At 42.2% G+C, this 13,063-nt stretch overlaps 2 protein-coding genes across 2 annotated transcripts in view; both read left to right on the top strand.

Annotated features, from left to right (window-relative positions):
• Nucleotides 1-667: 667 nt before the first annotated feature.
• On the top strand, nucleotides 668-10,723 carry FBXO3 (F-box protein 3; the record flags this gene model as incomplete). The annotated part of the gene is made up of 10 exons (XM_027900492.1): nucleotides 668-759; nucleotides 1,546-1,709; nucleotides 2,994-3,108; nucleotides 4,604-4,808; nucleotides 5,550-5,595; nucleotides 6,607-6,691; nucleotides 7,571-7,693; nucleotides 8,082-8,197; nucleotides 8,531-8,721; nucleotides 9,713-10,723. Coding segments are annotated over 9 exons (1,134 nt in total), but the record flags the coding sequence as incomplete, so codon positions are not given.
• A 1,393-nt stretch (nucleotides 10,724-12,116) lies between these two features.
• The window catches only part of CD59 (CD59 molecule (CD59 blood group)), a 9,064-nt gene continuing 8,117 nt past the window's right edge, over nucleotides 12,117-13,063 (top strand). The window contains exon 1 of the mRNA XM_027900485.1: nucleotides 12,117-12,121. The gene's annotated coding sequence lies outside the window, so the exon portion shown is untranslated. The remainder of the gene's footprint in view (nucleotides 12,122-13,063) is intronic.

The raw sequence follows: 13,063 nt of genomic DNA, 5'->3' as shown, positions 1-13,063 counted from the left end.
ACATGACAGATTTTTTATTTTTAGACCTATGTATGCAGGGGGTTTATTATTTCACTTGCAGTAGTGCTTTGTAGTGCATTCTTTTAACTTTCTGAAGCAGCAATGCAATGGCTAGAGCTGATCTCTGGGTTTCATTGGGGTGACCTTGCAGTACTTATTTCCAGGTCTGTCATCCTTTTTATTTTTCCTATGTCTGTCTTTTTTTCTGCTCATGAAGTCTGTTGTTTAAACAACTCAAAGTGGAGAGTAACTTTGTAAAACATTTCAACTGAATAGTTTCTGTGTAGCTTACTGTGGAAAAGATGAGGTGGAGCCTGACATCCAGGTAAGCAAGGGATTTAAATCCCAGCCAGCCAGTGCTGCTGGATTGCTTGCCGCTGGAAGGGTGGAGTCGTGCTGGAATCTTTCAGGCAGTGTTTATAGTTGTGCAGGTCTGCGGGATGACCTGCTTTACTAAATCACTTTGTAGGAAAGTAGTTCATGACTTATACAGCTCTGCTGAAGACTTTTAACCACTGTAAGCACAGCTCCAAAGGGCCAGCCAGCTGGCTTTCAAACTCTGTTTGCATTTATTTCAGGAGAATGCATTGTGTAATGCACTGCTCAGTGTTTATCTCTGTTTGTTTTGCTGCTCTTCTGCAGTCAAATGTAATGATTTTGTATTTATAGTTGCTGCTATTTAAATCGAAGACTGAATCAGCTGTCAAACCATGATCCACTGTGGAAAAGACACTGCAAGAAATACTGGCTTATTTCAGAGTAAGTAGGGTTGTTTAAAGCCTTTTTTTTTCTATAGAAATGAATTTCTAATGAAACACAGTAAATTATGTAAAAAAGCTTCATGAACATGTGAGGGTTAAAAAGTTTTATGAGTGGATAGAGAGGAGTTGATGTGGAGACTTCTCAGTTGTTACATTTTTATTTAAGTGTGTGAAGGTGTGCTAAATCTTGTAGCTTCAGCATTGGAGTGAGGAGTTGGAATGTATCCTAACAGAGAGATGCAAGGGCTGCAACAATTTGGAGGCAAACATCCTCAGTCAGATGTTAGTCAGCACTTTTTTGACAGCCTGAATTCCCGGAGCCTGTGAGCAAAAAGCGATATACAGGAATTCCCTAAGAATGTGCACTGGTCTGGAAAGTCAATGAAGTCTCATGTAACTCTCTGGTTTGCTCCTTAATCCTTCTTAGCGGGTGAATAAAGGGGTTTGTGACTAATGCAGTAGATAAAAAGTGTGTGTGTGAAATGTGCTGTGAATCAGCTATTCACCAGTTCCAGAATTCACTATTATACAGACTCCGTTTAAAAGGCACTCTGTGTAAAGGAGCATTGTTTCCAAATTTTCCCCTAAGTACCCCAAATGTTTCCTGATTTGGTTCCAGCTTGCTGTTGAATAGATGCTGGAATTAATTGAGTTTGTGTAGCTTCACGTGGCACAAAATGTTCCTGGGTTAATATTCCTGCCAAATACCAAATCCCAGCTCCTTCAGTTTAAAACACGAGCTTTTCAGAGCGATATTGAACTTATTCCCTTTGTGTCCACGTAGAGAGGAGAAGAGCCGGCGGAAGGAGGGCTGGAGGTCCATCTTCATCAGCACCTACTCGGACCTGGGGAGGTATATCCGCTACTATGCCACCCTGAAGAAAGCCTGGGATGACCTGGAGCAGTTCCTGGGGCAGCGCTGCCCCCGCATGATCGGCTCCCTGAAAGGTGCAGCCACACCCCCTGCCTCACCCAGCCCCCTCCTAAGATTCTATTCTCCCTTTCAGTTTGTGTGTGAAGAACTTACAGCGTTCTGGGTCATGAATCTTACACAGCTACAGCTGAGTCTGAGCTTTTTCTGGTATAGGGGCAAAAAAAGGCTTTCACATTTTTAACTGCTCAGTTTCCTGTGTGAAGTTGGCTTTTAGCCCAAGATGTTTGATTTAACCTTAATTGCGAAATTAAGAGACAAATGATCTTTCTCCTTCTTAAATCTTGAATTTTCTTGGCTTGCTGGATAGTGCTGGATTCCCAAGTTTTGCTAAGTATTTGTGATATTAGAATATGCTTAGAACTTAATATTTTCTGTACATTTTTGCGGAGGGGTGGTTTGAGGCTTCACTCAAATATTGTCAGTCAGATATTTTGTTACTAAAATAGAGAGTTGGGGGTGTTAAAATGAGCAGATTTTACCACGGTTTTACTTTCAAAATCCCTCCTGAGGAGCTTGGTGCAATGAAGCTTTTCTTTGCCTACAGAAAGTAAAAAATAAATTAAAATTATCAATTTCCACACTTGTGGAGCGATGGCAGGTTTTAGGTAAGACCTTTTTAGATAAACCTTTCAGACAAAACCTTTTAATGCCCCTTGTAAGGGATATTGTTTCAATGAATTGTTAAATTGTATCCTATAAATGAAACAGATAATGAATACAAAAAGGGTTTTAAAAGATTGCCAAACAAACCTTGATTGAAACAGACCACACAGGCCACCCAGTTGAATTTTGCTAGAAGTGAGGGTGTGGAAACCTGCACGTGGAGGTGTAAGAACAGTTACTCTCCACCCCTTTCTGGTTTTGATATGAAAATCCCCTTTTGAAAACTCATTGCTTCAAATTCCATTTGAATGATGGCTGCAGCCAACATTTCTGTGTTACTGATTGAACTGGAAACTGAGAGAGAATGATGAAAGGGTAAAATCAGTATTTCCTGAAAGTTGTGACTGGGACTCAGCTCATGACCAATTCTGGGAAAAGGTTCTTTTCACTTTATAAATGCTTTGTGCTGAAGTCAGGCCTGTTGAGATTTCACTGGCTGGAGATTGGTGCTGTCTCAAATAATCAGTTTATGTCATCATCTCCCTTCCAGATTCATGTCATGTTCATTCTGTGCCACTCAGCACACGATGAAGTCCCCACATATTGACTTGACTCTGTGTTCTTTTGCTCAGGGCATTTCCTAATGCCACGCTTTGTGTTGGAAATACTTGAAATGGCGTTTCTTTTGTCCCCAGAGAGCGTGAGGGAGGAAGACCTGGATGCTGTGGAAGCACAGATACGCTGCAAGCTCCCGGATGATTATCGGTGTTCCTTCCGCATCCACAACGGGCAGAAGCTGGTTGTGCCTGGGTAAGGAGAGAAAACTGCTCACAGAGTTATCCATTCCTGTTGCGTTTCTGGGACACCTTATTTATTAATGAGGTAAAATGGCTCCTGAACAGGATAAATGAAGCATTTAAATGGGTTGTCACTGAGTCACCACTTGAGTGACACTTCCAGAAGGCTGCCTTTTAATCTTGGAAGCAATTGAAGATGCAGGGTAGATTTCTAATTGCTCTAGTTACTCTTAAACTTCCCTTTTTCCCAGTGAAAACCCTTTTGATTTTTTTCAGTAACTCAAACTTCTAGCTGTTACACTTTTAATCATCCCACTGCAAGTTGCTTCCCTGAAGTTTTGCTTTGGATTACAGAAGTAAATTAGCCTCTTGCACTCCTCAGACTTCATTCTTTAATACCTTTTTTTTTCCTTTGAAATGGTTAGGGAATAACTTTCAAACCAGTTAGTCATATTGAGTAGAGTGAAAATGTCAGTTCTGCAAACTGTTTTATGCAGTTTCAGCATAAATCAGAAACAGAAGCAGTTGTCACTGTCAGATGCTCCGGGTGTCTGTGTTTGGATGTTGGCAGAACGTGCCAATTCCAGGCATGACTCTGTAAGGAGAAAGAGGAATGGAACCTGTTGCCCCAGATGGGATCAGCCTATGGCACACTGACATGTGGCAGCTTGCACCTGAGTCACTGCTTTCATAACACCGCTGAGAGCTCAGCATCTGCAGGAGTTTGCATCTGATCTGCCTTTCCCTGGCGTTGTCAGCAGGCAGTGTGGGTGTGGAGCTGTACACTGCAGACCTGGGTACTCTTCTCTCGCCAAGTGCACTGCCCTTGGAGTTATCAGTTTGATCCTGTTGCCTTTTTTGATCGTTCTTACACTGAGTGGAGGTTCTTTGTTTTTTTATTTTCAGCTGGCTCTCATGTAGCCCAGCATTCCTACCAACATTACCCTTAGCTTCCAGTGCCCACTTCCATTCCTAATCCTCTGCACCTTTCCAATTAGCACTACTTTTTTCCAAAGGCTTATTTACTTTTATGTATGAGAAGTCAGACTGCTTTTTCTGCTTCAGCATCACTTTCTCACTGTCAGAAGCAAATAAAAAATCCCACCCTTTGCTGTGATGCTTATGTAAAGCTTGCTAAATATTAGAAGTTGATGGCCTTGCCGTGTCATGTCGATGAATCTTATCTTATTCCTGCCTTGTACGTCTGTTTATTTGTGTTTGCATCCTTAGGTTTATACTGAAATTATCCTCTCTCTGACTCGGTGGTTATTTTGCTTATCAACCTTTTCTCTGAAGCACAGACCACCTTGCTCAGGGTAATTTTGATCCCTGACTGTTCCTGTAGCAGTTTGGTATTGATTGTTCCATGGAAACATCGTGGATGCTTTGACAGTATCGAAATGAACTTGTCCAAAAGTGGAGATACAGATCCCTGGCTGTTGCTGTGTTTCCCAGAAGATCACAGCTCTGCCTTGTGAATTTATCTTGCCTGTTCTTGCTGTTTGCAGCCTGATGGGAAGCATGGCCCTGTCCAACCACTACCGCTCCGAGGACCTGCTGGACATCGACACAGCAGCTGGAGGGTTCCAGCAGAGGCTGGGGCTGAAGCAGTGCCTGCCCCTCACCTTCTGCATCCACACTGGCCTGAGCCAGTACATGGCCCTGGAGAGTGTGGAGGGACGGAATAAATACGAGATCTTCTACCAGTGTCCAGTAAGGAACATGTATTTGTACTTGCCAATCTACTTTGCTAATGATTGATGACGCCCCTTTGCATGTTACTGGGTGTCTGAAATATTTTGTGTAGCAGAAAGTGAACACTAAGAGTTTGCCCCTGAGTTACCATCTGATTATCATTGACTTTAAGTTGTTAATGGCTATAGCAATTTCTGTAGGTCATGATGGGGGACAAGATTCATTGTTATTGGAAGGTATCAATGTAATTTGCTCAGTTTATGGCAGATGTGTATATGTGTGTATATATATACATTTATTTTTATACTCCCTGTTTCTAAAAGGAAGAAAAGACCTGGTGGCTTCCCTTCCACCACCCATTCCCCTCAAAAGAAAGTGGGATGTGTAAAGGATGGTTCTTGTGAAAAAGAAAGGGATCTTCATCCTGCTCTCGGTTTGTGGCCGTTTGTTTTCAAAGCAGGTAGCAGTAACATTTCTAGGGATTGTTTGATAGTGGATCACTTGAAGAATGTTAAGATCCTCCTTTTTATTATGCCAAGTATTTTAACCTTCTGGTGCTGCTTGGGAACTTGGAAGATTCCTGAAACACTTCTGTTTTGGTTCATCTGTGGACAGCCCTGCTGTGTTAAGCAGCCAGAATTCAGGTTTAGTGAATATTGGGAAAGTGTTGCCTGTGTTATATAGAATTGTGTATATGAATTTGAACCTTGTAAGTCCAATGCTCTCTTTCTAATACATCCTTAAACTTTTCCCTTTTAGGACCAAATGGCTCGAAATCCATCTGCTATTGTTATGTTCATTACAGGTAACACTTGAGATAAAAAAATTTCTGTTAAAACTTGTCCTTCTGTGTGTCTTCTATACAAACCAGTCGCTTTCCAACCTGTCTAACAGGCAAAACCTCTGTTAGCCATTATGGGGTGAGGTCAGCACTTATTAAATACAACACCCAAGTGGACAGAAAGACTTTAATTTCTTTTTTTTTTTCTTTCCCAAGTAGTTTTTGCAACCATGTGAGAGGTTGAAAAAAATCTGGTAGTTGTAATTTAATTCCTTTCAGTGGCAAAGGAGACATGTAACAAGTGCCACCAAAATTAATACTAAAATTTAGCCTTGCACATTTCTTATTACAGTGAGAAGCCACACTGGGCAGTGCTGTACCTTGGTAGAAGGGTGTCAAACTCTTAGCCACATCCATTTGAGGAAACCTTTTTAGGTGTTGCTGCCTGTGGGATGGTCCAGCCTGTTTCTAAGTATTCCACTGGGCTGGAAGGGTTAATCTGGGCTTACCACAGGGTGGAGGAGAAGCTTCACACACAGCATTTCTCTTGAAGGTGGCAGGTAAATTGAGCCAGTTTCTCCATCTGGAGTTACTTTACGCAAGGTTTGCATTTTGTGGATTACAGCCTCAGTCTTCTGGGCTTGTAGCAGGGATGTGAAGTGTGTCTATGACTTAATCACTCTTTTTAAGGAGAGGAAATTCTCCCTCTTGCTGGCATGTTTTTTAGAAACTATTCATATGGAAACCAAATGATGAGACCATGATCATAATGTGGAAGTACTCTAGTTAAGGGATTCTTTGCTGGCTGTGTCATTTCTGGACTATGCACTCTTAACTCCTGATTCTTGGTTGGTTCCTCCACATTATCCTTGTTGGTAGGATGAACTGGAATATTGACTGACTCATCTGAGGAAGTCCAAGAGTTTGTTATAAAAATAAAGCTTTAAACGTTTTCCTGGAGGTATTTGCTGTTTGTTAAGTGCTCAGTGGTACATTTGCCTGTCCTCACAAATGCTTTTTTCCTTTGGCATGTAGGTACATCCTACCTGGAATGGTTTACATCCTATGTAAACAAAGTTGTAACTGGAGGTTATCCCATCATCAGAGACCAGATTTTCAGGTATGGTGACTGGCATTTATAACCTCCACACAAGGTTTTGATGCTGCTTCTAGAATTCTGACCTCTTTCCAAGTAGTTTTTGGTATCTGAGACAAAAGCTGATGGTGGAGAGAGGAAAAAGCACATGAAACTCCCTGAAAATAAAGCTGTAAAACAGAATGCTTAAAGCAACTTTATTTTTTTAAGCAGAAGCTTCAGAGCTTACAACTTCACATTAATGGAACCAGGATTTTCTGTTATAAGTGATCTGAAGTTTAGTGAACAGCATGACTTTTATTCTGTGCGCCATGAGTGTGCTGCTCTTACAGGACTGCTCCGAGTTATTACAAAACCAATTGTTTCAGCAAGTTGGTCTTTAAAATGACACCGTTGAATATGTAATAAACAGGACTTGACCTGCTGTGTGAATCTTCCTGCACTTGCAATTTCTTCTAAATACAACCAAGAACCTTAATTCTGTCGAACTGGGATGCTGTAGAACCGAGTTCTCGGTCTGTAAATTAATTTGCTGTTAGAGTTTCTAGGGTTTGTTTTTTGAATAGCACAGTGACACAACCGTATTGTTAATTACATGTACAATTAATACACATGCATTAAACACATGTGTTTTCATTGACTTCAGATCAAACAGTGCACCTAACTCAGTACAAGTGTTAATGGAGTTAGAGAAGCACAGCTTCGTAGGTGATGAGGAATTACACAGCATGAAGACACTGCACACACCCATCCTTTATTTTACTGCTTAATGAAAGGTCAAAAATTACATTTAACTTAGCATCACACTGTTCTTATTAGCACTTAACTAATGGCTTCCCACGTCTGTTTTTCTGTATTGAGGGTGCAGAGCGGTTTGCAGAGTTAATGCTTCCCTCTCTGTAGGTATGTGCACGATAAAGACTGTGTTGCTACCACAGAAGATATCACTGTGTCCGTGTCCACCTCTTTTCTACCTGAACTCAGTTCTGTGCATCCACCACATTACTTCTTCACTTACAGAATCAGGTAAAAATCGAATGAAACCGAATTATTTCTTTTAACAGATCTGCGGAATCTTCAAAGCAATCAGCTGTTGCCAAATTTATGCCCAGCATTCAAAATGAACGGGATGGGCCCAACGTGCTGTGCTTTGATATAAAACTCTCTAAATCATTGCCTGCCAAGGTGGTTATTGGAAAAGCACTGTGGGGTGGAGGGGAAGGAAGTTGCAAGCAGCTCTTGTGATTTAGAAAGGGGTAAATAACAGAGCCAGGGGCTAAAGGAACCTGACTCAGCTGGCAGGATCCATCTCCATGCCCCCTGAAGGGGGCATGGAGATGGATCCTGCCAGCTGAGTCAGGTTCCTGAAGTGTGTGAAAGTAGCTTTGTAACCACTGTGTCCTTCGGCTCCTAGGATTGAAATGTCCAAAGATGCCCTTCCCGAGAAGGCCTGTCAGCTGGACAGCCGCTATTGGAGAATAACCAATGCCAAAGGGGACGTGGACGAAGTCCAAGGGCCTGGAGTGGTTGGTAAGTGAGAGATTGCACTTCCTAACCCAACAGAGAGAGTAATGTCCTTACTGTGACAATTCTGTTACTAGCTGTCGGTCAGGGTGGTAGTTTTATTGTTTGGATCAAAGTCTTTTTGTCACTTGATAGAAAAAAAACATACGTCTTTTTTGGCTTTAAAGTTGTTTGGTAAGGGATATCTGAACATCAGTAATTGCTGAAAGTCATCTATGCATCCCCTGGAATATAAAAGGAGTGGCCTGAACATGCTGTGGAGTGCAAGTGCTTTAGCAAATTGCTAAATTGTAGTTCTACTTCAGTCCTTACCATTTGGATGTAATATTTTACCAACAGGGGAGTTTCCAATCATCAGCCCAGGGAGAGTCTACGAATACACCAGCTGTACTACGTTTTCCACGACATCTGGATACATGGAGGGCTATTACACCTTCCACTGCCTCTACTACAAGGACAGATTCTTTAATGTCACGATTCCCAGGTTTCATATGGTGTGTCCAACATTCAAGGTGTCTACAGCATGAATGGTAAGTGGAGGTGCAGTTTTCAGAACGGCTCCAGGCAGACCACGAATGAGAGTTCAGATATCTTGCCTACAAACGTAATATTGCAGGAGCTGTTTGGGTTTCAGAGTTCTTTAAAAGGTTCTTTCTTGAAAGGGTCTTGGAAGTGTGGTCTGTAGGACCACACTCACCTGTTCTAGATGAGCTTTTTCCAGATGAGTTCCAGTTAATGGCAGTTTAGAGGCTGTGCAGTCTGTGTGATGTTCATTAGTTCTTGCTGAAAGTGCATTTCATAAAGGGACTTTGCAAATCACCAAAGTGCTTCACTCGCTGTAAATTATAATGCAATTTTACTTTGGAGACTGCAAGTTAATTGTATCATTTCTCCCTTTTCTTTGGCACATGTAGAGAAGAACCCTTGATGTATTTTATCCCTAGTTTTGTGCAAGCACTGAGCCTTTCCTCAGGGGTAGGCACTGTGCACTTCCTCAAGTTTATCCCAGGATTTGAGGCACTTGTTCCCAGGGGCTCTAACAGGAGGTGCCAGCAGATGTCGTGCTTCTGACAGCAAATGACATCTCTTGTTCGTAGTTTTGGGAGCTGAAACCTCCTTCCCTTCAGCTGACTGCAAAAATAACTTGCTTTTCTCTGTTGCTCTACCTGTGTTTGAAAGGCAGCAATGATCTTTTTGTTTTTAAAATAAATAAAAGGCAACAAGCCACCAAGAAAAGGAGTAGAGCTGAAATACTGAATTGGGGTTTACGCAGTGGAAGGTGTGGAATGATGAAACTCAAGGGAGACTTGCTGAGTCAAAAGTCAAGTAACTTGGTAGAACGATCTCTTTTGCAAATTAAGCTCAGCAATTGTGAGGAGCTGTTTTTAGGACATGGATCACAATGTCTGCTTCAGTTCATCACTGTGATAATGCAGATCAGATTTTTCTAGGCAGTTGTTGGTGCTTTCTTATAACTGGAAGAGGAGGTTTTAATTAAACCACGGGTGTATTTTGTATTAGGAAACAAATCCTAATGAGCCTGCAGTGGATGAAGATGAAGATTCCACAGCTACTGATGACACTGAAGATCGACCCAGGGTGCTGGACATTCCTGAGCCCTCTGGGCACTGCCCACATCGTACCTGATGGGATTCTTCCCAAACAAACTGTTTCTGGAATGCTTCTGGAGCTGAAGTCTTTGGGGCTAGTGCATAAGAATATTTCTGACTCTTGTAAATGAACTCTCTGTTGCACATCAGGGCAACAAGCATGAATGTTGGTGCCAGTTCCAAGATCCATTAGAGTATAACTTCTTTTTCCCTGGTTTGGAAACGGGAGTGGAGGGAGGGGACAAAGGGAGGGAAAGGAAGAGAAAGGTGTTTGGGCTTTGTCCACTTTCTTCTGAAGTGTGAAACAGCTTGATAGTCCAAGGTAATCATATCTTACATTTTTAAACTATTGCCTATTTATGATCATACTGCAAATAGGGTATGGGGGGTTTGTTTTTGCACAAGCATTTAAAAATCAGCAATAGACAAGATGGCAAAAAGCTGTATCCTATTGTCCTTTCTCATGAGTGTCTGCTCTGAAGAGCTAAGAAAGAAACTTGGAGTTTGGTCTGTATATCCCATTTGGGTGAGTTTAGGTGCTCTTATGCTATTTTTTTTTTTTTTAAATCAGCATAGGAATTGCAGGAAATTCTGGTGCATAAATTAGGAGTGAAACTGGCCTTATTTTTAGACAATCTGTTTGTCAGCTTAATTTTATGCCAAGTGACTCTGTTTGGATAATGCCTCTGGGAATGTGGTGTCCATGCATAAATCTGTTACTTGTTAACCAAGAAACTTCTCAATGACTACAAAGGATGGATTTGTAAATACATTTTGAGTTTTTTTTTTTCTTTATACAATGTTTGCTGTTGTTGTAGATGACCAATTTATGTTAAGTATATTTCCCTAAATCCTCTGGATTTTTGTAACTACAAAATAAAAAGAAAAAAAGAAAAAAGAAAAGAAAGAGGGGAGCCTGACAGAGCACTAGACTAGAAACTTTATATTTAAAGAAGTATCTGTTTTCTTTATCAGTTTAACTTTATTTCTGTTGTCGTTAATAAACAATTTAACTGCCTCCTTCGCTCTCAAGGTCTGCATGAGACTGTTCTTGCCAAGACTTGGGCAATAACGATGTGACAGGCAGAATGTGACAGGCTCCTGTGAGGGGGGAAAAATATTGTGGTTCCAGCTCAAAGTTTCCATTATTGACTAATTGCAGCTTTATTTTTTTACAAGGCCAGGTGTGGGACTCTCCCTGTGCTCTGCTCTCTGAAGTGGCACCCAGCACTTCCCCAGGGCAGAGGTTGGTGTGATCCTCCAACAGGCACTCGGGAGCATCTGGAGAGCCAAACCCAGCTCGTGGTGCTCCCACAGGAGTGACAATCGCTGCAGTGGCTCCAAAACGGTGCCAGATGTGGTGTTTGTGGTCTGATGCTTTTTCACAGAAATTTCATTGAGGATCAGTGAAAAAGGGTTTTAGTGGGACCGTAACTCTCTGCAGGGCTGTCAGACTGTTGTGTCTTTTTAGGGACAAGATAACCCTCATGGCTGGAGGCTTTTCCTGGGAGGATTCCTACCGGGATCTGTATGTTCTAGTTCAGTGGAATCAGCTGAAGGGCATGGGACACAAACACTGCCAACCCTTGGCAATTTCACTCTTTTTTCTTTTTAGGGAGTGGTTCCCCTTGGGTCGTTAAGGATGAGCTGTACTAATTGCTGTCTGTGGGAGAGTCACGATACAGGACAGTGCTGTTCTCAGCTGCAGTGCCGGGCTGTGAGGCCTCTGCTGGTGGCCAGGAGTGTCAGTGGAGCGAGGAGGGAAGCAGGGAAGGGACAGGTTGCTGTTACTGCCCCGAACTGTTGGTGTTTGTGACAGGGAGAAGGTTGTTTCTCTGCTCCAGGCAGCTCTTTTAGCACAGGGTGGATTTGCCCAGAGCTGCCAAAAGCATTGTAGCTCTTCAGGATGTGCAGTTGAGGTGGGGCTGAAGGCAGTGGCTCTCCCCACCCCTCCCAAAACTGAAGGCAATGCCAGGGAGATGTGAATCACAGAATCCCAGGATCAATGTGAAGTGAAAAACAGCAGCCAAGATGGTTGAGGAAAACGAGGTGGTGGTGATTTCCCTCAGCACTGCTGGGCTGTCAGAATCTTCACTGAGCAGCAGGAGAGAAGTGAGAGATCCTGCAGGTTCTGGGCAGGTGGAACACCCCACACACAGTGCATCCAGCTGCCAAATTCTTCCCGTGGTCACTGTAACCCCAGATCTGTAATCAGATTATAACACTCAACAAACACAGGGATGGCCTTCCCTTCCTGCAGGTCCAGCCTGAAGTTCTGCCCCCTTCTCCTGGTCAGAGCTGACTCTGATACAGGTGCCTGGTTAAGGCTTCGCCTGGCAAGGTAAAATCAGCCCTGTTAACTCTGGCACATCCCACACAAACATGAAACTAATCTCATCCTTCTTCTGTCCATGGAAGAGCCCTACCCTGACGGTCTCTTTGTAACTGTAAGATTCCTACAGCATTTCTGTGGCATTCTGCTGGTTGAATGATTTAATGGAGAGGACCTTTGGCCATGATTTCCTTGCTATGACTCCATCACATGAGAGAAAAACAAGTGCTGTGCTGGACAGTTGAAAAAAAAACACCAACCAAAAGTTGCTGTGCGAGTTATTCCAGGGCTGGTTTTATAGTGTTTCCTGACATTGTTTAATCCCTCAGAGTTTATGCAAAGAATGTAAGATGAAAAATTCAGCTGGAGTTGGAAATACCATTTATCTGTGACGATACAGGGACTGGTGACACATTGTGGGAAGGAAAAACAGGTAAATGTTCAGCTTTGGCTGAAGTTCCTTGTTCCCAGTTCCTCATTTAACTGAATTAATAAGGGATTTTTTTCCTATCAAGTATTAATTGGGTGGATTCTCATTTAATAAATTGCATCCAATAACCCACAGGTATCTTACCCTTATATAATTTAGCTTTAATTTATGGCTTAAACAGAGCTAAAAACTTTTAGGCATTTATAAGATCATATGCTCAGGTGACTGATACTCATCTTACCACATCAACGGAATCTGATGTAACTTGTGAGTGATTTGGGATTTGCTTTAGGTATAGCAAATAAATTGGCAGTTCTGGTGTAGTAACAAAAATAAATCCAACATTCCTTTTAAAATACAGCTGGTGGTTACATGTGTTTAATATTGTACTCAAGTTGGCACTCAACTTATTTTTTTCTAAAGAGCATTGATCTAAGCCTCTTCATGTGACACCCCCCCCTTTTGGTGTCCTCAACTACGTTCCTGTTGCTCTTCAGTGT

This window comes from Empidonax traillii, unplaced genomic scaffold (genome assembly GCF_003031625.1).
Source record: "Empidonax traillii isolate 1590-97213 ecotype Southwest subspecies unplaced genomic scaffold, ASM303162v1 scaffold733:size745334, whole genome shotgun sequence".
In the NCBI taxonomy this organism is placed as follows: domain Eukaryota; kingdom Metazoa; phylum Chordata; class Aves; order Passeriformes; family Tyrannidae; genus Empidonax; species Empidonax traillii.
This window is presented reverse-complemented; position numbering and strand designations above follow the sequence as displayed.